Genomic DNA, 26414 nt, shown 5'->3' with positions numbered 1-26414 from the left:
ATGCCCTCCTTTTAATTGCTAATGTGTGTGTTTGTATGTGTGCGTTTGTGTGTAGAGTCTGTGGTGTGTGTGTGTGCATGTATGTGTGTGCACATGCACACATGCATATGGGTATGTGGGTGTATGTATGTGTTTGTGGTATGTAATGCATATATATGAGTGTGTGTGTGGATGCATGTGTGTATGTTTATGTGTGTGTGTGTTTGTGGTGTGTGTCTAGTATGTGGGTGTGTGTATGGTACTGTATGAGGTGTGTGTGTATGTCTTTTTGGTATGTTTGTGGTATGTAGTATGTATGTATGTGTATATGATGTGTTATGTGGTGTGTGTGTGTGTGTGTGTGTGTGTGTGTTGGTATTCAATAGCTGTGTTTTTTCTGGGGAAGACATTTCTTCTTCCTTCAGCATTCCTTAGTTATCTATAATCTTCCACCTCATGCTGAAGCCTCTTGAGCTTTCTTCATTCCATGTTAGCATATTTATTGCTGTCACACTTGTTCAGGTCATGTTTAGGCAGCCGTGATGGTGAGACTTCATAGCTATAGCCACTCTGACATTCTAGGAGATATAATCTCACAGCAGACTTTTTGTTCCTCTGCCTCCCAAAATCTTTTTGCTTGTCTCTTCTTCAACTGTCCTTGAGTCTTATGTGTGAGAGTTGTATTGTAGTGGGTTATATACATAGGCATCTTATATATCTATATTCTAAAAACATAAATAATTTTTGCAGATGAAATAGTTTGGGGTGCTATTTTAGATGTACAAAGGAATCCCCTTAACTAACAAGGAGTTTTATCCCACAGAAACTGGTTAACGTTTCACCAGACCTTCCAAAACTCATCAACTCCATGAATGTCCAACAGCCAAAAGAAAACGAAATTGTCCTCCTAAGTGGGTTAGCCTCTGGAAACATACAGGCAGATTTTGATGTTTCACAGGTAAGAAATGTTGTCTTCATTAACTAGTCACTTAGTGTAGGGATTATGACCTGTGGGTCTAAACCTTTGGAAAACCTTTATCTCCAAAAACATTTACATTATGATTCAAAATAGTAGCAAAATCACAGTTAAAACATAACAACAAAAATGATTTATGTTTGGAGGTCACCACAGCATGAGGAACTGTATTGAAGGGATGTAGCATTAGGAAGGTCGAGAACCCAGTTTTCTATAGTCAGAAAGATACGAGTCCCAGAAAGATGCCGCACGTGAACTTTATCAGAAGACTGGAGTCTATGGAATATTAGGCTTTACCTCTGTTTCTCCCCGGTAGCAACACTCAGAGCTTGATAGACTTTCCTTTGCATCAATTATCAGATTCCTAGTGTTGTTTGCCTGAGGCTTGAACTAAGCCTGGGTTATTTCACTCTCTGGTTTACAAAATCTGATAAATATTCAAAATCAGTATTCTCTTTCCTTTTAGGACCAAGTTCAGAATTCTTGTATATATCATTTTATTCTCCTAGTATCTAGTAATATAATTCTTCTGGGACTTATTTGTTCCTCAAGAAATACCAAATTAGCCAAGACTACAATAAGCTTGTAGCTTTCGGGATGGAAAGAAAGTATGCCCATAGAGTGACAACCCATAAAAACGAAAATCATTAAAAATAAAGCAGAAATAGAGATGTTATGACATGGATACATCCTTCTTCATTGCTATTGTAAAAATCATTGCAACATCACTTTGAAGAATGCACTTAAAGCTTTTCCATCAATTGACTAGAGAAGTACATACAAGGTGTGCTTTAATAATACATAGTACAGGTGGCAGTTCCAAATTAAAGTAGTAAGCATTTGTTGTCCATTAAATTGGTGGGTTTTTTTTTTTTTTTTTTTTTGTCAAAATACCAGAAGCCCAGAAAGCCAGCCTTTATTCGGTTTTGACTCCAGAGACTTAGTGTAGATCTCTACGTAGTCTATTAGAATTTTCCAATTAATATATCATTTATAATAATTTTTACTAGTGAGGAATCTAGATTGGGAGGTGGGTATTGAAAAATATCTAAGTTCAAAATTCCCTTTATATTCAGCAAAGCAGTGATGACCAGATAAAAATTTTACACATAAAAATGTCTAAGTATTTCTATACTGAACCTGTATTTTCTCAGTCTCTGTACCCAGGAATGAGCTTCTATTCAGTTCTGGAAGCCAAAACCTGAATAGACTGCAATCTCTGTTTACCATCTCTTGGTTTGACCATGAATCTGCAGGCTGGTATAATCCTCATTAACAAAACAAGAATCCCATAGAATATGATAATTTGGATCTTCTCAGTCAGAGAAACAATACTCCTGAACACTCAGCAGTTGTGATTTAAAGTTAAAGAATTCTGGTCTTTCTGAACCTGGATTCACCCATCTATGAAACAGAATAAATTCATTTCTACTTTGAAGCACCAACTTAAAAAATGAAATTGATCAAAAGCACAATGTTCAAAATGAATGTTAGTTTCATTAGGAAAATGAAAAAGAGTACAAAAGTATAAAAAAAATCCATCATCCTACAAAAAAGTTTAAAACTATTTTTCTCAAATATCCTCTCTAAGATGAGATGCTTTATATTAAAATTTCCATATTTATAATAACTTTTTAAACAATGTGATCAATCAATGAAGAGAAATGCATTACTGCCTAGCAACCCTATATTTTTATATATTCTTGATTCTGAAGCTGATAACAAGGCTTGTTCACTATAAATTTTACATAAATTCTGCACAAATTATAAGCAATGGCTTTAAATAACTCAATATTGAAAACATTATTCCTACCTACTTCATTATACTAGGTCACGTTTTACTGATGTGCTTAGCTGCAGATAACGTTGACAGTTGCAGGTGCTATTGAGAGATTCCAGTTTCCTTCCCGTGCCTCCATGATAATTGATATTGACATTAATTGGGCCTGGCCTTGAATTGAACTTGGTGGACTCTGATTGACCTCAGTTAAGTTTCTTAATTAAACATGACTGAAGATAGACATAAGCACACAGAGAATGTATTGTCTCATGTAACTAAGCAAACACAGGAGCAGCATAGATCAAAGGATTTGAATCATGTTGACAGGACATAGATTTTTATAGCCTCTTTCTTGCTCTCTCTCTCTGTACATCCTATTATCAGGCAAAAGGAGACATTAGTCTTTTGTGTTCAGGATGACTAAAACTAACAATTCAGGCAGTTCTCAAAAGTCTCCTTGAGTTCTCTTGATTTTCATGAGTTATATAATCATTTTATTTATTTATTTATTTATTTATTTATTCATTTATTCATTCATTCATTTATTTTACATTCTGAGTGTAACCCCCTCCTTCCATTTCTCCTGTACAAAACACCTTTTTCATCCCCTTATTCTCTGAGAAGGGTGAGGTCCCCCTAGGTATCACCCTACCTTGGCACATCAAGCCACTGAGGCCAGAAAAGGATGCCCAGTTAAGGGAATGTGATCCATGGAAGGCAACAGAAGAAACTGAACCATCAACCAAGGAAGAAGCATTTACGGGACCTAGGCCCCCTACACATATGTAGCAAATGTGCAGCTTGGTCTTCATGCGGGTCCCCCAACAACTGGAGCAATAGCTATCCTTGAATATATTCATTTTTTAACTTGTCACTATATCATAGGAGGTTTACTGTTCCAATTGGACAGGAAAGATTCATTCCTGGACTGAGATGAACTCCCTCTGAGTTCTCAAACAGTAAGGGAAGCAGAAAATTCGACTTCACAGAGGATAAGGACAAAAAGGGTAAATTGTGGTCAACATAATGTACATGGGTATTTTGCCTGCACAAATGTTTGTCTGTATACCACATTTATGCCTGTTAACCTTGGTTGTCAGAAGGCATCCCCTTCCCCTTATCTTCTGAGAAGAGGATAGTCCTCTTTGGGTTATCACCTCACCCTGACACATCAAGTCACTGAAGGACTAGGTGAGTTCTGTGAGAGTGGAGTTATTAAATATCACATAGTAAGGAATGCTCAAAGTCATGTGCCACTATAATCCCAACTATTTGGGGGTGGGAGCAGCTGAGGTGGATCAGAGTTTGAAACAAATCTCATGAGAATTCCATGTCATATAACAAGTAAAATGTTCAGTTCGTGCACCAAACGAACTATTAGTTCTTATCTGAGTTCTATCACTCATATCTCTTCTATTAGACTCTCCATCACTTATTCTATATCTCGGTACCTGTCTTCAGACTCCCAAGGCTCCCAAAGCTGCTAAGCCATTTTGTAGATGCCACAGCACATGTTTTAATAGGTCAGCAAAGCGGTATCAACACTGCACCCCATTCTGCTGATCGGAGCAAGTGTCTACTTTTATATAGACACTGTGATTGCTGCTTTGTTCCCATTAAAATTGGTAGTCTATTAATTCATAAATAAGATGTAGAAACTGGCAGAAACTGTGTGCTAGATTAGCTAAGGAAGTCTAAATAAGTCATCCTTAGTAATGACCTAACAATACATTGATGGCTGACTAAGTGCTAAGTACTTGGCCATGCTGGAAAATATATCCTGGGGTAGTGTGAACAACTTTAGCATTTTGCTCTTATGGAATTAACTTACAACTATTGGCTGGAAACTTACCACATATGCATATTGTTAAATACATAAGTATAAATCCAGCAGTCCACATGCATAAATCTCCAACCACTAATGAACACATACAGTGATCTTCTAAGAAAAATAATAATGACAAAAAATTTCAACAGCCAATAGTGAAATGAAACATTAAGGAAAATTAGTTACTTTCTGTTGCTTTTTGATTTATGTTGCTACAATAAACACCATGACCAACAGCAACTTACAGAGAATAGAGTTAAGGTTTGGCTGTATACATACAGGGAATAGTCCTTCATTGACGGACATTAGGGCAGGAAGTAAAGCAGAAACCACAATTTCACTCACAGAACTCAGGTTTTTTTTTTTTTTTTAGTACAGCTATGTCCTCCTGCCTAGGCATGGTGCCACCATAATGAGCTAGATCTCCCTCATAAGTCATTAGTCATCAATCTCTCAGAAATATGGTCACAAGTCAATCTCACAGGCAGTTAACGTTGGGTTCCCTATTCCCAGGTGACTCAAGTTTGTGTGAAGTTGAAAAGAAGAGATGACCAGGATACTTGGCCACAGAAGCAGATGTATTGAGAAGCTTATCATATATAACAGTCAGGTCTACTCCTGCAGTCGTTCCTCCTTTGAGATGAGGATGTAACTAACCATGCACACATCAGTTTGCACAGGCTGAGTGAGGCCTCTCTGCTTCTCAAACTTGTCACAAAAGGCTTTTGTGGATACTGAGCACTTCTTGTTTGGACCAGGAGATCATGGAGAAAAGGAACACATCCAACCAGAGTGTAATAAACCTAAACCACAATGCAGGCCCTTCCACTGTGTGTTTGCCTACCCTTGAAAAGGAGAGTTAGGTTTTCATGCTGCTATTTTCTTTCTCTATCAGCACCACAGAATCACTAGCCTTATGCACACACACACACACACACACACACACACCACATCACATTGAAATTGATAAGATTTGAAAAGTAAACTGGAAAGCAGTGGTTCTCAGCCTGGAGGTCATGACCCATTTGGGAGTCACATACCTGATATCCTGCATATCAGACATTTACATTATAATTTATAACAGTAGCAAAATTATAGTTGTAAAGTACCAATGAAATAATTTTATGTTTGGGGGTTTACCACAACCTGAGGAACTGTATTAAAGGATCAGAGCATTAGAAAAGTGTAAAGTGTTATAAAATTATGCAAATGTGTCCTTGTGTTATAAGCTATATTTTTTTCTTCACTCAGCTACAACTCTTCAGTCTTTATTAACTTTTTAAAAGACTGTTAAGAAATTACACTTTGTAAAATTTCCAAAGCTGCATAACTGTGCAGTTAATAAAACGTTTAAATCTATCTTGAAGTATTACGGGCTCATATTTGCTTTGTTAATATGTCTTGGGTTCCTGCTACCATTTACATTGCCTACTTAATTTAATAATATTAAATAGCACATAAGAAATGCTCTTGACCCAGAACTGTGACAACTCCTCATGGTTCCAGTTCGCCATTATCTTTCCCATTGGCAGGCACTGTAGGCTGACTTTTTATAGTAACTGCATGACCCACAATGACTCTAGTTACAATATCCAGTCAAATGCCCTGTTTTGCATCTCACAGTATACTTTCTGTCTAACAGTCAGAAAATGTCTGGTAACTTTTAGGTTGGTGTCTAAGTTCAGAGGAAAGGAAATTAATTCAGAGAAAAGAGAGAGTTATTGTTTGTTACTACTTGGGGGAAATCACAGGTTTGTGGGTTCAGTAGAAGCAACAACACCAGTTCATCTCCAAGTCCCTGTGGGACCCTATAAGAGGTTTCTTGAGAAGATGTGTCTTGATTGGGTGGGTCTAGGTTGAAGTCTGAAATTGTGAATTTCAAAGGAGCATCCAGAAAAATTAAGCCTTCTATCCCATACCCCATACTTTGAAATGAAAGGCTGTGTACCACTATTTTTGAAAAATAGTTCAGATCACAAATGTGCAGAGGCAAGTTCTATCCCCACCCAGTAGAGGTTCCTGAGCCCTTATGGGAATAACTGACTTCTGATTGAAGTCATTTTTTCTACAATGACTCTAGTTACAATATCCAATCAAATGTTGATGCATGACCTATAGATAAGACAGTTAAACTACTTCATGAATTAGCTTGTAGGTGTCTATGTGCATGTATTCTGTTACATGGCTTTGTGCTCCCTACTTATGAACACACAGCAGAACTGAGGGTTCTAAATCACAAATTGACTAGCATTTGACACAATTAATGCAAACCGTAGGTGAGCATAGCATTAAAATGTCTTTAAAAGGTGACCACTCAGATAATAAAATATTTATTCCCAGTCATTTCTAATTCCACTGAAGGATTTCATTTCTCCCTTGTCCATTAATTCTTATTTCTATTTTGAGATAGTTCTCCTAAAAATCTGCTGTAAATTCACACATTGTTGCTATTATTTTTAAAATGGAGCTATAAGGGCTGGGAGACCGGCTCAATGGGTAGACTGTGCTTATTGTGAGAATGTGCTGCTCTGAGTTCAGATGCCCGGAACCCAAGAAAAGGCAGATGTTTCAGCAATGCGCCTATAATCCCTACTGAAAGGTATGAGCATAGTAGTGGGCAGGTTCTGGGGTCTCACTGGCCAGCTCATCTAACCAAAATGAAAAGGTCCAGGTTTGAGAGAGAGAGAGAGAGAGAGAGAGAGAGAGAGAGAGAGAGAGAGAGAGAGAGAGAGAGAGAGACCCTGATTCAAAAAAAGGGAAAGTGGCTATAATAATAATAATAATAATAATAATACTTCCAGCAACAACCTCTAGCTTCCACTTGTGCATGCTCTTAACATGAACAACTGTGCATACATACATACATACATATACCTGTGCATATACCCACTCACACACAAGGGACTATGCACAGGGGAGGAGGTCTTACTAGTTATTATCCTGTAGCAATCAAAAGTTTTGCTGCTCTTTTAATAAACATAATATGAATAGTAAAGATGAAGCCTGAAGAAAGGCAGGAAGCCCATAACTCTGAGCCTGAATAGTGTCATTGGGTCTACCTGAAGCACTACACTGTCACCCAAGTCCTTTTGTCACTGTCCTTTCTGTATGTCAGTGCTGTAGAGATCATTGGTCAGTCTTCATAGCTCACATTGGCCCCCTCTTTAAGAGGGCAGCACCAGTGTGAAGCCTGAGTATAGTTGAGAGCTAATTAACTACATATCCAAAATACCAACAGAGGATTTGTCAAGACACCAAAGGATAATGTTCTGAGGAGGGTCTCTGCTTAATCAAGAAAGTCAGCCCTGAGCCTGAGTACCCCTCCCATAGCCTTCAGTAAAGCCTCTTTCTGATGTTAGCCAGACCCTAGCCTGCCTTCTCTCCATGAGCATTTAGCCTACAAAACACATTATTATGACTTCGTTCCATTTTGAGATGCAAATCTCTTTAAAGCCTCTATCCGGTGCTGTAACTCACTAGAGTTCTATCCAAGGACCCAAGAACCATGTCTTTAAAACCAGCACCTCTCTCTCCCATCTCTAGAAGAAAATGGTGACCTAATATCTGTAGACCATTGGACCCAAAATTAAAAAAAAATTTTTTTGCTTTTCCCTTGTGTCAAGCCAAGTAGCAACCATAAATGTTCCAAAATCCTCATTGCTTTTTGATTCATTGCAGTGCAGGTCTGAGTTCTGTGTTCACTCCAGTTATTACAATAATCACCAATAAAATCTTCCTTGTAGTTATTTGTTGTTCTGCAATAAGTAATAAGTAAAACTTCATTCTAGATGTACCATGTTCCAAACTGATGATGATGTTTCTTAAACTGTTTACCAGCAGGAGCTCTGAAGATACTTTATATATTTTTAGGAGCCCTCTCCTTTTTACAGGAGAGGTTGGGAATAAGGAAATGGTCAGGAACATTGTCTTTTCCTGTCATTTTTTTTTTTTTTTGAGAAAGTGCCTTCTTTTTTTCTGCTTGTAGTGCCCTTGGCTACCAGATATCTGCTTGGTTCAATGTGCAAGAGGGAACAGACCAAACAGTACCAACTGCATCATCTTTGAAATCAACAAGTTCTTAATTGGTCTGGAAGTGGTTCAGGAGCGTCAGCTCCACCAGGAGGCGAATGGCTTGAAGCTGGAGGATGATACAAACTGTTCCCTGTCTTCAATTGAAGAAGATTTCCTTACAGCCTCGGAACATTTGGAGGAAGAAATCGAGGCGGAAGACTACAGAAGTGGTAAGAGACATTGCTGATAAGCCAAGTGTGTCCCCTGAGATCACCCTACCCCCTTGCCATGACGCTGGTGAGGAAAGATTCAGGCCATGTCAGTTGGGCTGACGCATCATTCTCTGCTTTGCTGAGGTTTGGTGAAGTAATAATAAGAGGACACTGGTGAGCACGCTGACAAGTGCATTTAAGACAGCTTAATGGTTGGATGGATACTGGCTCCAAATGATGCCTTGGGGATGCTCAGTAAATCTGTGTGCTCTGAAGTGAAACCTTCCTACCCACCAAGAGAATGTCTCTTCCCTAGAGGACGGTTAGTTTCCCTGAAACTGCCAACAACAACAACAGTAAGAACAGCAACAACAAGCCATTATTCTCAACTGCAATCAAGTTGGACTGGCTTGAATTCAAATCCCAGAATTTCCTTTGAGCCTGAAAGCCCTGGTTTCGAAAAGTTCCTGTGGTTAGTGGTAGTCGTGAGATTAGAAGGCACTGACCCAGGAAAGAGCTCAGTACTCATTTACATCCATTGACTCGGTAACAAAACTGGGTGTTCCTCCTCCCACCTTAGGGAAGGAAATTGCACAGTGTAGCCTTGTTGCTGAGTCAGGTCCTTTGAAAGTTCAGTGCACAAAGTTACTACTGGAGTTCTTCTCAACCCCCCAACCCCATCCTTTCTCCCCCTTTTTCCTAGGATGCAATCTCCTGTGTCACTGTTCCAGGACAAATAATGACAAGCCATCATTCTCAAGCACCTCCCCCTCACCACCATGACCACCATAACCCCAGCATTTGTGAACCACATTAAAGGTGTTTTATAGGACAACATTCCTTAACAAAATTCAGCATCCTTATCAGAACCACATTACCTGAGGCAAAAAGTCTCCCCCACCCCGAGCTAGATGCAAATTTAGAAAATAATTGCTAGTTTGGACCCATTAGAATCTGCTACCTGAGAAGTAACAGTGTTCCTCAATTTCCCTTCACTAGGTTTGGAAACTCTAAGTGTGTCAGCTAATGTTTTGGAAAGTAAAACGCCAAAGGAAGCTACCCAGGAAGGATGGGATTACCACAAAGAAAAGTTGCATTGCACTTTAGGGGAAAAACACATTAGAAAACACCGAATGCTCTCAACAAGAACAGAAAGGTCAAAGGAAAACACAGCAGAGAATACAGCCCTGCAAAGTTTCAAGCCTTCAGCTAGACCATCGCGCTTGAGAAGTGAAACAGCGGGGAACACACAGCCAGCCACAAACGATTCCTACCCTGAAAATATCAAAGGAGAAATAGAAACATCTCAGATGCTGTTCATCCCCAGGGATGCTTATCTTTCCATGGTTAAGAAAGATGTACTTTCTTCGTGTGGTGTACTCACTGGGCAGGGAAGCAACCAGAGCGACCATGACGCTACTCCAAAATCTCTTCCTCCCGTTCAACATGGAGAAGCCACCACAGGAGAGTATGCTACAAACTTAGCAGAATCCGTAATGCAAGATGCCTTCATCCGACTGTCTCAGTCGCAACCCACGCTCCCCCAGGAATCTGCAGTCAGTTTCCCTGTGGAAAGCGCTCTGTTCCCCAGTGGCTGTTGCACAAAAGATATGGTGGTCCCTCGTTCATGGAATGAGCTCCCTAAAATTGTCATTGTACAGAGCCCAGATGGCAGTGACGCAGCCCCCGAGCCAAGTGTCTCCTCCTGGCCCGACATGGAAGTGTCTGCTGAAAGTTCGAGCGGCGTCTTTTCTGCAGAGAGTCCCAGCAGACCCACTCAGAGTGCCCTAGAGGTTGCATTGGCTTGTGCGGCCACTGTGATTGGAACCATTTCCAGTCCGCAGGCCACAGAAAGATTCACCACAGAGCAAGAATCTCTGGTATCTACCTATGCGCAGCGAGGCCATGGGATACAGCAAACTCAAGTGCCCCAAGTATTCACTGGACCTTCTACAACTGAATACTCCTTTCCATCAGCTTTGTGCGGCATGACACAAGTGGCAAGTGCTGTCGCTGTCTGTGGCCTTGGTGAAAGAGAAGAGGTGACATGTTCTGTGGCTTCAAGTGACCTCTTGCCCACATCTGGGGCTTCTGAAGAAATACCCTCCATTGGAAGTTTAGTGATGAAGAGGAGCACAGAACTGGGGAGGGAAGCCATTGCCGAGGCTCTGCTCAGGGAGGCTACTCTGGTTTTAGCGAGGCCGGATGCGTACAGCAGCGTTGGAGGGCTCCTGGAGTCTGTGAACCGGAGAATCATAGAAACCACTTCTAAAACTCAGACCCCGTGCACAGAAAATGTCCGAAGGGACGAACTGGCGCACACCTTGTCCAATGTCATCCTCAAGCATTCCATTGATGAACTTCACCAGAAAAATGTAACGGCTCACCCCACTGAGGACAGGCATCCATGTGGCACTCTGAACTCCTTAATGGAAAGTGTGAACCAGCTGCTGCACAATGTGATCTGCTTCACATTCAAAAAGATGGATCACATTGCCAAACTCGGCGAGCATCCCACTGGCCTTTCTAAGGAGACCGTCGATTGGACAGAGTCGGGGCCCTTAGGTTGCCAGTCCTTTGATCAGGCTGCTGGTCAAGCGCAGGTAAAAGCCTCCACGTGCTTTAGCAGCCATCCCTTTAGCAATGCACATGGTACTGGCCTTGCCATCAGGGATCTTGTAGAGGATGCATCTCCTAAGCCAAACAAGGGTGGAGCGAGGCCAGAACTGGTCAACAACCCCAGGCTACAATCTGAACTCTCATGCAGTCACAGAATACTTGATCCAACTGCTAAGACATTCCCCAAGGAAATGTATCTGAAAGGGATTGTGGGAGAGGATACAAGGAGCCCTCTTCATACACTAAGTAATGACGGCAATGAACAAAAAGCCTCTGCAGAAGTAGGGAAATTGACAACAGCACGCGAGGTCTGTAGTGGCTTCCAGGAAACTGAAGATGGCATTGTTCCAAACACCCAAGAAAAATACACCTGTATCACAGCTCTAAACACCGAAGCCCAAGTCAACCTATCCTTGTTAGGGAATGACCTGATAGTTCCTACTCAATCTACACTAGAAGCAAAGCAGCCCGAGGTCTATGGCATCACAGACTTTGCAGAAGAATTGGCAGAGACTGTTGTCTCCATGGCAACCGAAATTGCAGCAATCTGCCTTGACAACTCCAATGGAAAACAGCCGTGGTTTTGTTCCTGGAAGAGAGGGAACGAGTTTTTGATGACGCCGAATGGATCCTGCCGATCCTTGAAGAGGAAGAAGGAAAATTCAGGCACTGGAAGCACCGTGAGGAAACACAAGCCACCTCGGCTCAGCGAAATCAAGAGAAAAGCCGATGAGCACCCGGAGCTGAAAGAGAAGCTCATGAACAGAGTCATGGATGAGTCCATGACCCTCGAAGACATTCCCGATTCCGTCAGTACTTTTGCAAATGAGGTAGCAGCCAAGATCATGAACCTAACGGAGTTCTCCGTGGTGGACGGAGTGTGGCAAGCCCAGAGTTGTTCCCGGAATCGGCTTCTGGGTGGTGATAGGTGGAACCGGCTGAAGGCCTCGAGCTGCGAAAGCATTCCTGAGGAGGACTCTGAAGCCAGGGTCTTTGTAAACAGCCTGGGCTTAATGAGCACCTTAAGCCAACCAGTTAGCAGGGCCAGCTCGGTCTCCAAACAGTCCAGCTGCGAGAGCATCACCGATGAGTTCTCCAGGTTCATGGTGAAGCAGATGGAAAATGAAGGGAGAGGGTTTGAATTGCTGCTGGATTACTACGCTGGCAAAAATGCCAGCAGTATCTTGAGCTCGGCAATGCAGCAGGCATGCCAGAAAAACGACCACCTCCACGTGAGACCAAGCTGCCCCTCTAAGCAGTCCAGTACAGAGAGCATAACAGAGGAGTTCTACAGGTACATGTTGCGAGACATTGCCAAAGAAGGCAAAGATGGCACCTCCTCCAGACGAAGCAGCCATGATTGGACCTCGGGCTTGCTGTCTCCTTCAGCACGATCCCCACTGTGTTACAGACAGTCATCTATGCCTGACAGCAGGTCCCCATGCTCCAGATTAACAGTAAATACACCTATCAAAGCCAACTCCTTAGATGGCTTTGCCCAAAGCTGCCCTCAGGATTCCGTAAATGTACAGCCAGTCAATAGGGCTTCCTCGTCTGGCCTCTGCAAATCAGACTCCTGCTTATACCGCAGAAGTGGGACTGACCAGATCACAAACATGCTAATTCATGAAACGTGGGCCAACTCCATTGAGGCTCTCATGAGAAAGAACAAAATCATTGCTGATGATGGTGAGGCAGCTAAGGCCAGTTCCGGTCCTGTTTCCGGCAGCTCTCCTTTGCAAGTAGAAAAGTGTGCCAACAGATTAGCCACCAGCACAGGACACGGGGGGCCAACTCGGCTTGTACAGGAGTCTGTTGATTACCAGAGAAAGGATGCTGTTACTGAAGGCAATCGTTCCCCAGTGTCTTCGCCAAGCAAAATGACTCCTGTTAAAAAACCCAGTGGTTTTGATCCTAGAAGAGAAACCTCTGCATGTCACAATGCTGTTGAGCTCAAAAACCCCAGGCGATCGCTTTGCTCAAGGGATGTGCCTTTGATTCAGATAGAGACAGATCAGAAAGAAGAGTGTATTGGAGAATCTGAAACCTTCCTTCCCCAAAGTGGCTCCCTAGAGGAAGCAGAAGGGCACCAACCTGAAGAAACCATCCCAGAAGTGGCCAGAAGTAAAGACACAGCCCTGAGCACCTGTCAAAGCTCTTGGTAAGTTGATCACCTCTTAAACCATACAGGGCTCATACTGATCAGTGTTTATACGTCGCTTAGGGTTAGTCTAAGTCTTGAGGAAGAATACAGTGGTGTTACTGATACACAAAGTGAATTCCAAAGACAATAAGTGGCCTCATAGACCCCTGCACACATGCAAAAAGGATGTTCCTCTCACTTTATCGACTAACATTTTAGTCCATCTTTCCTATGGTCCCTGTTTTTCTTAGCTGCTGTAATTGTAGACATAGGTCAACCACCACATGTGCCTGCTGTTTTATTTTGTTTGGAATGCCTGATCTTCCATACACAACCAAGATCAATAAATCCCCTAGTCATCTTGTGGAATTTTATCCATATGCCTATAATAACTTTTGTTTTTATAATAAAATGCTATGTTTTTATTGCATGTCACTCAAATACCAAAAAGTAAAGTGACTTCTTCCCCACATCCAAAGGGATTAAGTCACTATAGTTGGTGTTTAGTTATTTCCTGAAAGATTACTATAAAACTAGTCAGAGCCTGATAAATTTCTAATATAACTTGCTGTTAGCTGGGGGGAAATCCTTTTAGGCTATTTTGTAATTATAACTGAGAATATTCATTTGAACATTTTCTCAGCATTTTGGATAACCGGGACAGTACTAAAATGGGACAGGTAACTATTTGAAATTCAAAACTGATTTCATTCTATAACTGTGGCATAATAAAATATCTGCCTACTACAAAAGAAAGAAGGAAAGAAAAAGAGGGAAGAAGGGAGGAAGGAAAGGATTGTAAGTAGCTTGCTTTAACTTCCAAAACAAGTTGAATTCCTTTATATGACAGAAGAAACAGAATAATTCTCCTCATTAAACAAAGTTCCTGAATGGTTTTTCAGTTTTCAAAGTTATGCATATGATCTTCAAGCAAAGATAACAATAATTAAGCAATAACAACTTTTTTCATTTGGAAATAGTTAAATTTAAATAAAATTTAGTTTTAGATGTTAAGATTTTGGGATCGTCTCTCCTCAATGGAGTTTTTGTTGGTTTTGTTGTTGTTGTTGTTGTTGTTGTTGTTGTTGTTGTTGTTGTTTGCATCTTATTTTAAGAATCTCTTTTGCAACTCTGTGTGCCACAAGTGCAGGCTCTTTCAATGCACAGCATAACTGTCACAGTGTCTCTGGGATTCTGGCATTTGAATGGCGCTTCTCCAGAGGATTGTGCTGCAAGCAGGAATCAATTTTGAATTGGGACCCAGGCAATTCTTTCCCTCAGGCTGCCTAAGAACAGTAGCTTCTTTCATAACTCCAAGTTTCCGCACACCACAAGAGACCACTGTACCATCCCTTTATTTCTAGTCCATAATTAAAGTTCAGTGAAACAGAAGACAAAAATCTTAAAACAAAAGTCAAGCTTTAGTAACATATAGTTGGAGAAATGACCTGTCTTTTCAGAGATCTATGTCTACTGTTAGTTATTTACGAGAAAAGGCCACAGGTTTTTCTTATATTTAACTGGTATCGATAAGGTGAACACAGCTATTTCTAAATGTTGACAACTCTCTAAAATCTGGAGTACATTTACCCCTGAGCAGAAGATATTAGTGTTGAGGTATTAAAGCACCCCACTAGAGAGCATCCTGCATGGATTAAGTATAGAGCCCAGTCAAATATGAGAACTTCCTGTTGGACAGTGCTAGGAACGTTCCTTTGTGATTGGCTAAAACTCCAGAAGCAAAGAAGAAAAAAAAAAAGAAAAGCAAAACAAAAAACAAAAAGCACAAATAACCTTTGGCTACTGACAATATTCATTAAAGATTTTGCTAGAGGAACCATATATGCAGAAATATATCATAGCTAACAATACAAAATAACCAATGCGTAATTTTTCAGAACTGTTATAGTTTGAAATGCATACAAAAAGACACTGATTTCAGCTACCTGATGTAAAGTCAGCAAAAGCTGGGAGAGGTTTAGTTAGTGAAGGTCATTGTGAACTCATATCCTACAAACTTTATGGTTGTAAACACAATCAAATAATGACTATTACTGCATAATTTTAAATTAAATATCATTGATGTTATTCTATATGCATATGTAACCCAGAAAAGTTGTAAAAGCTTTACATTCTGTATAAAAAGAACAAAAGCTGACCTAGATTCTCAGTCCATAAAACCATTCAAGCATGTGGCCTCTCAAGTCAGGATATAGATATATGATTCTGCTTTTCAACCAATAAAACAGAAAGGATGTAGGCTATCCACCTCAGAAATTTCAGAGTTGGTTCCAATTACAAAGCACAAAGACTAAGGATTGGATTTTGTTTTTTTTTTTTTTTTTATGGAACAATATAAATAATCATTCTATAACATGATTCTACACTACCTTAACCAGTACCAGCGTGAACCAGTTTCCTAATCTGTTTTGTTTTGCTATATTCACTTGTAAGTAGAAATGATAATAATTATAATATAAAATAATTCTTAAAGTTTAAATAATCTGTATACAAAATGCTCAATGCAATACGATATTATGATCAATCAATACATTCACATAGCTGTCCCCACTATGTATAAGGTTCATGGTGGCTTTTATTTCAGGAGATGATGATTTCCCCAGGGAAACCTGTCATGAACAATGTAGGAGTTTTATTGAAACAAGACAATTCCCAGGATTGCCAAGCAGAGAAATTAGTCACAGTTCAGTTAGATTTTCTGAGGTCAGAGTTACTGCCATGGGATTGGATTTGTCAAAATAGCTGAAACCAGAACTCCATTCTCCATGCAAGAGTAGGAGATGTGGCAAAGGCAGTCTAAATGCTGTTTGGTAGTAAAGAAAGATTATGTCCTGAAGATACTTTAGGGTCATCCATGACATCTTCATGGTTCTTTAAAATGTGGTTAGAATTCAACACAATAAAATAAAATCCACGTTCTTACTTTTTGATTGCTTGATTTAAAAAAAAAAAGTCACAGCTGAGGATCCATTGTGGAAATCATTCCTAAATAGAATCATCTGTTGATCCAATAATATAATATTTTGAAGAGGTATAGAGTATAGTTCTCAATTCTTTAAAGAAGAAAAGTAGTATCCTCTTGGTGGCCATCACTTTCTCCTTAGTACAGCAGGACATTCAGGGGACTAAAGAGCAATTATTTAACTTTTGACACATTAATTTTTAAACAGAAGTGATAAGCTGATCCCTGAGCATTTAGAGTATCCCAAGCATTGGAGTAATCTGATGTTTCAGGAGCATACAACACACCTGTGCAAACAGAGTCAACTGGTCTGTGACAAGTGAGCAAAAAGATATAATTTAGAAGATAAAGTCTCTGGGTGGAGGAGATGGCTCAGCAGTTAAGAATATTCACTGATTTTGCAGAGGACCTGGGTTTGGATCTTAGCATAGACAAGGTAGGGCACACAACCATCCATAATTCTACTTCCAAGGAATCTGATGCTTTCTTCTGACCTCTGCAGCCAATAGGCATGCCTCCTACTGTGCAGAACAACAGCCTCCCATCATGAACACAAAGAAGTCCTTTTTTCCGTAAAGTTTCTGTCAACAGCATAAGATAAGACAGAGACTAAAGACTGATTTCTGAAAGGTACACCTGATAGAAAATATCTAAAATGTTAAACTTCAAAATGTTCTGATATGTTAACAAATCTCTCCTAAACATGAGACTGTCCTAATAAAGCATCATGAAAAGTCTCAAAATTCAGGAGTAAGAAGATGAACAACTTATTAGAAAGTTCACACAGGTTCAAGTGTTGAAGGCTAGGTTCCCAGCTAGAGGGTATAATCATTGGAAAGAAATTCCACCATAAAGGTTTCATAGAATCTTTGTATCAAACTGTGATTGGATACATTGTTTGACTACATTCCTGGGAAGTGATTGGAAACAGAGGTGAGATCTAGTGGGAAGTAGGATGAGAAGTACTCCAAGGGCTATACTTTGTGTTTGTCTGACTCCTTTACCTCTTGTCTGTCAAGAAGACAGCTACTTTGCTCTACCACATGATACTACCATGATGTTCAATTTCACCATATGTTGGCCCAGAAGCAACATACCCAAGTACCATGAACTGAAAAATCTTAAACCATGAGATTAAATGAACCTTTCTTCCTTTAATTATTTCTCTCGGGTATTTAGCACATGATAGAAAATGCTGCACAATGCATTGGTTTGGTCTTTCTTTGTATGAATAGATATTCAGCATACTCTGTGGTTTGAATTTGAAATTTCCTAATGGCTTATGATAGCTGAGCATTCTGCAGCTTTAGTGTAAAATGGATGAACGCTCTGGAAGACAGTTGTCTATTTCTTTCAAAACTGAGAAATTGACGTTCATTAAAAATAATATTTTTTCATATATACTTATATATACCACTAAAAGGCAATATAAATATTAGTAGAGTTTTGTGGATTGATGGAAATGAATATTAACAATGACTTGAAGATAGATTAAGACCCAAAGAAGGTCACATATACCAACAGGATGAGCCAATGTAAAACACAGTCTTCTTATATAATTTTACAGTTCTTTAAAATATACCATTTTAAGTAGAAAGGGTTTTCTAAAACATTTTGTGGTATGTAAAATACTGAAATATGTGTTACTTATGGTACAAAGTATAAGAAGAGGAAAAACAGACATATGTCATATACAAGTCATTAACAACACACATTTCATTGCATGTCAGTTTTATAATGTGACAGTAATCTACACAGTGAATATAAACATCAGAAGTCCTGCAATAACCACTAAAATAATTGTAAGTCAATAGTAGGAATAAAATTTTAAATTCTAAAAATTGCTCAGTTAATTAAGTGGAATCTGGAGTCAAAAGAAAAATGAAACTCAGAACAGATGGGGCAAATAGAAAACAAGATTATATATTTAAACCCAGCTTTATTGATAGTCACATTAATTATCAATGACCTAAACACTTCAGCTAAAAGAAGAGATCATCCTATTGCATAAAAATGCATAATCCTAGCATAAGCTGTGTGCAGCTAAAATATAAAAATTCAAATGGGTCAAAAATAAAAGGATGGAAAACAAAAATATCTTTAAAAGGTCAAATAGCCCTCAGGATAAAGAACATTGCCAGGGATAATGATGTTTTATAAGCTAAGAAGGTCAATCCATCCAACAGACAATCTTCTTGTGTACAGAACCACCTAAGTAATAAAATATCAAATGATAATCTTTAAAAAACGACAAGGAGAAATAGACAGAGAATTGTACCAGAACTTTAACACTTTTCTCTTAATAACTTTTAAAATAATAAAACATGTGAACATGTTAGAAATGTCTGTGCATGTATTAACAAGGGAAGCAACATCAAGAAAACGTCAGACACAACAAGGCAGATGCATAGAATGAATTGAAGAGATGAGACTCGACGCACCAGTCCTGCTCAAACTCCACCATGACAAAATCCCATTACAGAACAGGAAAAGTAGACATGAAATTCTCTGATGGCTGAAGAGCTGGTGTGAGAGGGAGTGCTGGTTTTCCTTATTGATGGACCCTTAGTAAGCTGGTAACACCCAGGGCACTCACTACTGAGAAGACCATCTGGGCTACAAACTCAACTCATGGGGAGAAGAAGAAAATATAAAAGAGAAGCATCTACAAACTGGGAAGACGTGGTGGAAAAGTAGAGCACCAGGGAGTTGAGAGGGAGGATGAATATGTTCAAAATATACTGTTGGAAATTCTCAAACACCTAATGCAGTGTTTATTATTGTTGTTGTTGTTGTTATTATTATTATTATTATTATTATATTTTTAATTACATTTCAAATGTTATCCCTTTTCCCAGATTCTCCTCTGGAATCCCCCTATTCCATCACCACTTTCCTGGCCTCTATGAGAGTGCTCCCCCACCCAACCACTCGATTTCACCTCCTGCCCTGGCATTCCCCTACACTGGGGTTTTGAGCCTTCACAGAGCCAAGAGCCTTTCCTCTCATTGATGCTTGATAAGGTCATCTTTTGTTACATATGCGGTTGGAGCCATGGGTCCCACCATGTGTACTCTTTGGTTGGAGGTTTAGTCTCTTGGAGCTCTGGGTGGCCTGGTTAGTTGATACAGTTCTTCCTGTGGGGTTGAATACCCCTTCAGCTCCTTTAGTCCTTTTTCTAACTTCCCCACTGGGGACCCTGTTCTCAGACCAATGATTGGTTGAGAGCATACAACTCTGTATTTCTCAGGCTCTGGCAAAGCCTCTCAGAAGACAGATATATCAGGCACCTGTCAGTATGCCCTTCTTGGCATCTACAATATGATCTGAGTTTGGTGACTCACTGTATATGAGATTGATCCCCGGGTGGAGCAGTCTGTGGATGGCCTTTCCTTCAGTCTCTGCTCCACTCTTTGTCTCTTTATTTCCTCCTGTGAATATTTTGTTTCCCCTTCTAAGAAAGACTGAAGCATCCACTCTGTAGTCTTCCAACCTCTTGAGCTTCATGTGGCCTGTGGATCATATTTTGGGTATTCTGAGATTTTGAGCTAATATCCACTTATCAGTGAGTATGCACCATGTGTATTCGTTTGTTATTGGATTACTTCACTCAGGATGATATTTTCTAGTTCCATTCATTTACCTAAGAATTTCATGAAGTCATTGTTTTTAGTAGCTGAATAGTAAATTACACTGTGTAAAATGTACCACACTTTTTGTATCTATTCCTCTGTTGAAGAAGATCTGGGTTCCTACCAGCTTCTTTCTGGCTATCATAAATAAGGCTGATATGAACATAGTGGATTATGTGTCCTTGTTACATGTTGGATCATCTTTTGGGTATATGCCTAGTGTAGGTTTATGTTAAGGCAATACATGATTTGTCAGAAGAGAGGTAGGTGAATAAAGGTCTAAAAAATCAGAAGAGGAAGTAGCAGGCAGAGATTGGCGAAGAAAGAGATTTGGAGGCAAGATGGAGGCAGATGTGTACATTTCTCTCAGTGTATCTGTAGCTTTTTAATGTTGTTATTTTTTAAGGGTTTCTTTGGGTCTATTTATCTCATATAGAAGGGCAGGTTATATATTTGTCTACTGGTTTTAAGTTTATTATGTAGAGGGTTTGTGGGTTGAGAATTTAACATATAAACCTGTTTGATAAGTTACCAAGGTTATGGAGCATGTTTGTACTGGGCTGTGGAGGAAAGGATAATGCTGGGGGCCACATGGTGTGTGCTCAGCTCGACACTAGAGCAGCATCCGAAGAGTGAGACCACAGGGGCCAATAAAATGTTAAGCCATCATTCAGACTGATTTTCAGAGTAGTCATAACAGTTTGAAATTCCACCAACAATGGAGAAGTGTTCCTCTTTCTCCACATTCTTGCCAGCATCTGCTGTAACCTGAGTTTTTTATTTTAGTCATTCTGACTGGTGTGAGGTTGAATCTCAGGGTTGCTTAGATTTCCATTTCCCTAATGACTAAGGATATTATATATTTCTTCAGGTGCTTATCAGCCATTTAATATTTCTCATTTAGAATTCTTTGTTTAGCTCTGTCCCCATTTGAAATAAGGTTATTTAATTTTCTGGAGTCTAACTTCTTGAGTTATTTATATATATATTGAATATTAGCCCTCTATCAGATATAGGATTAGCAAAGATCTTTACCTGTTCTGTTGGTTTAGATTTTGTCCTATTCACAGTATCATTTGCCTTATAAAAGCTTTGCAATTTTATGAGGTCCCATTTGTCAATTCTTAATCTTAGAGCATAAACCATTGGTATTCTGTTCAAGAAATTTTCTCCTGTGCCTATGTGTTTAACGCTTTTCCCCATTTTATCTTCCATTAGTTTGAGTTTATCTGGTTTTATGTGGTGGTCCTTGATCCACTTGGGCTTGAACTATATACAGGGAAATAATAATGGATCGATTTGCATTCTTCTATATGCTGACCACCAGTTAGACCAGCATTATTTGCTGGAAATGCTATCTTTTCTCCACTGGATGGTCTTAGTTCCTTTATCACAGATCAATGACCATAGATATGATGGTTCATGTCTGGATCTTCAATTCTATTTTATTGACCTACTTGCCTGTCTCTTTATCAATACTACACAGTTTTTCTCAAGATTTCTCTGTAATAGAGCTTGAGGGAAGAAATCAGAATTCCCCCAGCAGTTCTTTTATTGTTGAGAATAGTTTTTACTATCCAGGTTTTTTTTTTCTGTTATTCCAAATGAATTTGCAAATTTCTCTTTCCAACTCTAGAAACAATTGAGTTGGAATTTTTATGGGAATTGCATGAAATCTGTTGATTGCTTTTGGCAAGATGACCATTTTTACTATATTAATCCTGCCAATTGATGAGCATGGAAGTTCTTTCCATCTTCTGAGATCTTCTCAATTTCTTTCTTCAGAGACCTGAAATTCTTGTCATACAGATTTTTCAGTTACAAAAAGAACTATATAAAAAAAATCAACAAAACCAGGAGCTGGTTCTTTGAAAAAAATTAACATGATAAATAATCCCCTAGCTAGACTAACTAGAGGGCACAGGGATAGTATCCAAATTAACAAAATCAGAAATGAAAAGGGAGACATACAAAAGAAACTGAGAAAATTCAAAAAAATCATCACATCCTATTGCAAAAGCTTATACTGAACAAAACTAGAAAATATAGAGGAAATAGACAATTTTCTAGATAGGTACCAGGTGTCAAAGTTCAATCAGGATTAAATAAATCATCTAGACAGTCTCATAACCACTAAATAAATAGAAGCCATCATTAATTATCCCAACCAATAAAAGAGAAAAAAAAAAAAAAAAAAAGCCCAGGACCAGATGGATTTAGTACAGAATTCTATCAAACCTTCAAAGAAGGCCTAATCCCAATACTTTTCAAACTACTCCACAAAATAGAAAAAGGGGGAACACTACCCCATTTATTCTATGAAGCAACAATTATGCTTATACCTAAGACACACAAAGACCCAACAAAGAAAGAGAACTTCAGATCAAACTCCCTTATGCACATCATACTCAATAAAATTTTCACAAACCGAATCCAAGAACACAACAAAACAATCATCCATCATGATCAAGTAGGCTTCATCCCAGGAATGCGGGGATGGTCCAATATATGAAAATCCATCAATGTAATTTACTATATAAACAAATCAAAGAAAAAATCCCACATGATCATCTATCTCATTGGATGCTGAGGAAGCATTTGCAAAAATTCAACACCCCTTCATGGTAAAGGTCTTGGAAAGATCAGGAATTCAAGGCCCATACCTAAACATAGTAAAGCAATATACAACAAACCAATAGCCAACATCAAACTAAATGGTGAGAAATTTGAAGCAATCTCACTAAAATCAGGGACTGGACAAGGATGTCCACTCTCTCTCTCTACATATTCAATATAGTACTTGAAATGCTAGCCAAAGCAATTAGACAACAAAAAGGGGTCAAAGGGATATAAATTGGAAAGGAAAAGGTCAGAATAAAACTATTTGCAGATGATATGATAGTATACTTAAGTGACTCCAAAAATTTCACCAGAGAATTCCTACAGCTGATAAACAACTTCAGCCAAGTGGTTGGATTCACAATGAACCCAAACAAATCAGTATCCTTCCTCTACTCAAAGATAACCAGGTTGAGAAAGAAATTAGAGAATTGACTCCCTTCACAGTAGTCACAAACAATATAAAATACAATATTATTAAAAGGAAGGTGAGCAGCATTCACAATCAACTCAGCCTATACAACTCAAAAACAGTCTACACCAACAGCAAAGCATATTATTTTTTCAGGTGTACTTGAAATATTTGTCAAGATGTATAATAGGTCAAAATGCAAGTCAGTATATTTAAAGGGATCTAAAACATAAAGAACATGTAGTCAGATTATTCTTGAATTAACCCAAAAGTTAATGATGGACACAAAATCTTCCATAATAATTAGAAATTGTTATATTACAAATTAACATATTATCTTTTGCTCACATGGGGATGTTAAAATAAACTCCTGAAGAAAAACATAAACCTGTTAAAATTCAAGACATTGTGCTAATGCTAGTTACAGAAGAAGTCTACACTTTTAAGTATTTCTTTTTTTTTTAATCAGAGAAGTTTATCTATGTTCTAAGTGTCCATCTTTAAAAACTGAAAAAAATAAGAGCTGCTGTGATATTCTCAGTGGGCAAAGCCTGCAGACCCGAGATTGATCCCTGGGATCTATGTGGCACAAGCTCTGCAAATGTTGTTCTCTGACCTCCACACCCACACTGAGGTGCAGGCTCATCCAAACACTTACATACTCAAAATAAATAAGCACAAGAAAAAAATTAATTAATTAATTAATTAAATTTAAAAATAGTTGAGAGGAAATAATCAAACTGGGATCATAAAAATAAAGGGAGACCATTAGCAAAAATTGAATGTTCTTTTACCTCAAAGACTGGTGAATACAGGCATATGCATGCATAGTCAGAGAAAGTTTGTAAGCTATCTAAATACAAGCTCTCATTTCTCCTTTCAAAGGGTTTTCTGTAGTAATAAACAATCTATGGCAATAAACACTGCGCAGCCCCTGCAATGAGGGCTCTCACCAGCTCTGTGCTTAAACTGCTGCCTTCTACCTGTGCTGGGTGAAATCTGCTTTCCATTTATGCTGATGGCTTCAGATCAACACAGTTCGTGTGTGTTAAGAGAAAACCTGACCTAAGGAAATCTTGCAACTGTCACACAGATGGCACGTAGGCGTGTGAGATAAAATCGGGAGAATGAATAATGGGCCTGTTTCCAAAGTGGCAACTGGACAACTGACTTCGATAAGACCCTTGTTTCCCCGGAGTGCTCATGGAAATGGAGGGGTCAGAATGAGGCCACCAGATGACACACATCTACATCACACATTAGTACATTATTCACCAATAATTAAGGAACGAGATAAGATAAGCTTCTCCCGAAAGCAAATAAAAACCAGCACTCTGGCTAATCATGACTGGTGCTGGGTTTCCTTTATATGGCACAGATGTGGGGTTTGCTGTAAATAGAGCATGAAATTGAGATAAAACAAAATGTGCTGACAGGCTTATCTGTTAACCTGGATAGTTTGTGTCAGTCACTAGGACTTAGCTCCCCTTTTAGCAATAAATGTCCCTAAGTGAATTTTTCTGTAGTATAAGGCCCTAAATTAAGAAGGACTGAGCCCCAATTTGCTTTTTAACTGGGTGAACAAATGGGGCCAGACCCTTCACCTTTATTCCCATGTTTATTTTATGTGTACCTTTTTTTTAACTAAACACCATCTTCTTTAACCACACCCATCCTCTCTTCTATAGGATGGAAATCTCAGTACTATACGTCTTCTTATTAAATGGAAAAGAACACTATGAACAACCATATAGTTTGAGGGCACATGCCACCTGGTCCGACAACCTGAGTTTCCCTCACCCATGTCCACAGATGGAAGGAAAGATCCAACTCTCTCTAGTTTCCCTTTGACCCCTACATGAGTCCCACGGAATATGCACACTAGCCCTAGCCCCCCCACACACACACACACAAATAAATAAATGTGATTAAACACCACTGTATCGAAATGCTTCTTTTCAACATACTCTAAAATCAAACACAGAAAACAATCAGTGAGAAACACAGGAAAGCTGGTGAAGTTTAATTATGAGAAGAAAACATGCTGCCCGGCTTCAAAGGGAGCAGCCACCTACAGAAAGACTCCACGTGTGACCAACATCTTGCCTAGTGTGTGGATATCCAGGCTTACAGGTGTCCGGTACAGGGTTCTGGGAATAGCTCCATGGTGCACCTTCTCTCTTGGTAATGATTTCTTGATGTCCACAGTGACAGCCTTGAGACCAGAGAAGAATTAGAAGCGGATGTCTTGAAGGAAGACATACCCCCAGATGAGTCCCGGAACCCTCCTAGCAGCAGCGAGGAGAGCACAGGCAGCTGGTCCCAGCTGGCCAACGAGGAAGACAACCCAGATGACACAAGCAGCTTCCTGCAGCTCAGCGAGCGGTCCATGAGGTGCGCACTTCCTCTTCCCTTGGCATCCTAAGGAAGGCAGCCTCAATAAGGATTCCGAAAATGCATACTATGGTTCAGTGCCAGGTACCCTTAACAGTACAGGGAGGAAGAAAAAAATAGCCAAAAGCAAAAACGAGGGGCAAGCTCCCAGTTGACCATGGTCCCTGCATATCATGACTGGGCTAAAATTTATCTTAGTATCTAGGTAGACATTGAATTACCTTGGCCATATTTAAGAGTAAGCTGTTCACACTTCCTTAAAAGTCACACCAGGTACACTCAGTGAAAGAACTATTAGTTTGTTTTAATGAAAAGTGATGTTACACTTCATGAGTTTGAACCTTCTGATTTATGTGCATTTCAGATGCAACCCAGGTTAGGTTTACATGAGGCAAGTGTTTCCACACTGTATTGTACTGCCTGCTGTGACCTTTTTCTTTTCTTATCTCCTGTGCCCTCTGTACTGGTTCTGGAAAAGCTCAAGAGGGCCATCTAGTTGCAACCACTAAAGTGATATTTCCTATCCAGAATCTTTTTGACCCCAGGCCACTAAGACCACAAACTGTCCAGAGAGGGTAGCAGGAATATGAGACTGAAACACCCAGGTGTAAATAAAAGATCTTTGAAAGTCCCATTACTGGCAGTTCAATCTAAGACACAGAAGCATTTTACATTAAATAAGTGGTCTCAATTTTCAAATATGCCCACTAAATGTTATAAAATATGGACATAAAAGCAAAGATAACTTTAATCTTTGGACGCAGTGCAACAGTTTTCAGACTGTTGCATTTTCAAGTGCCTTGCCTAAAACTCTAGACAAGAACCT

The 26414-nt window shown here is 39.4% G+C and overlaps 1 protein-coding gene across 4 annotated transcripts in view; it reads left to right on the top strand.

The window, feature by feature from the left end:
• SPHKAP (SPHK1 interactor, AKAP domain containing) overlaps window positions 1-26414 on the top strand; it is a gene marked incomplete at both ends in the record, with an annotated part of 159652 nt that overhangs the window by 115306 nt on the left and 17932 nt on the right. For all 4 annotated transcript variants that reach the window (XM_080932940.1, XM_080932938.1, XM_080932939.1 and 1 more), the window contains 4 exons: window positions 803-937; window positions 8549-8804; window positions 9786-13566; window positions 25403-25588. In XM_080932940.1, coding sequence (XP_080789066.1) covers window positions 803-937; window positions 8549-8804; window positions 9786-13566; window positions 25403-25588 — 4358 coding nt within the window. The remainder of the gene's footprint in view (window positions 1-802; window positions 938-8548; window positions 8805-9785; window positions 13567-25402; window positions 25589-26414) is intronic.

Source organism: Micromys minutus, assembly GCF_963924665.1.
Source record: "Micromys minutus genome assembly, chromosome: 19".
NCBI classification, from domain to species: Eukaryota; Metazoa; Chordata; class Mammalia; order Rodentia; family Muridae; genus Micromys; species Micromys minutus.
The sequence above is the reverse complement of the archived record's forward strand: the minus strand, read 5'-3'. Positions and strand labels throughout refer to the sequence as shown.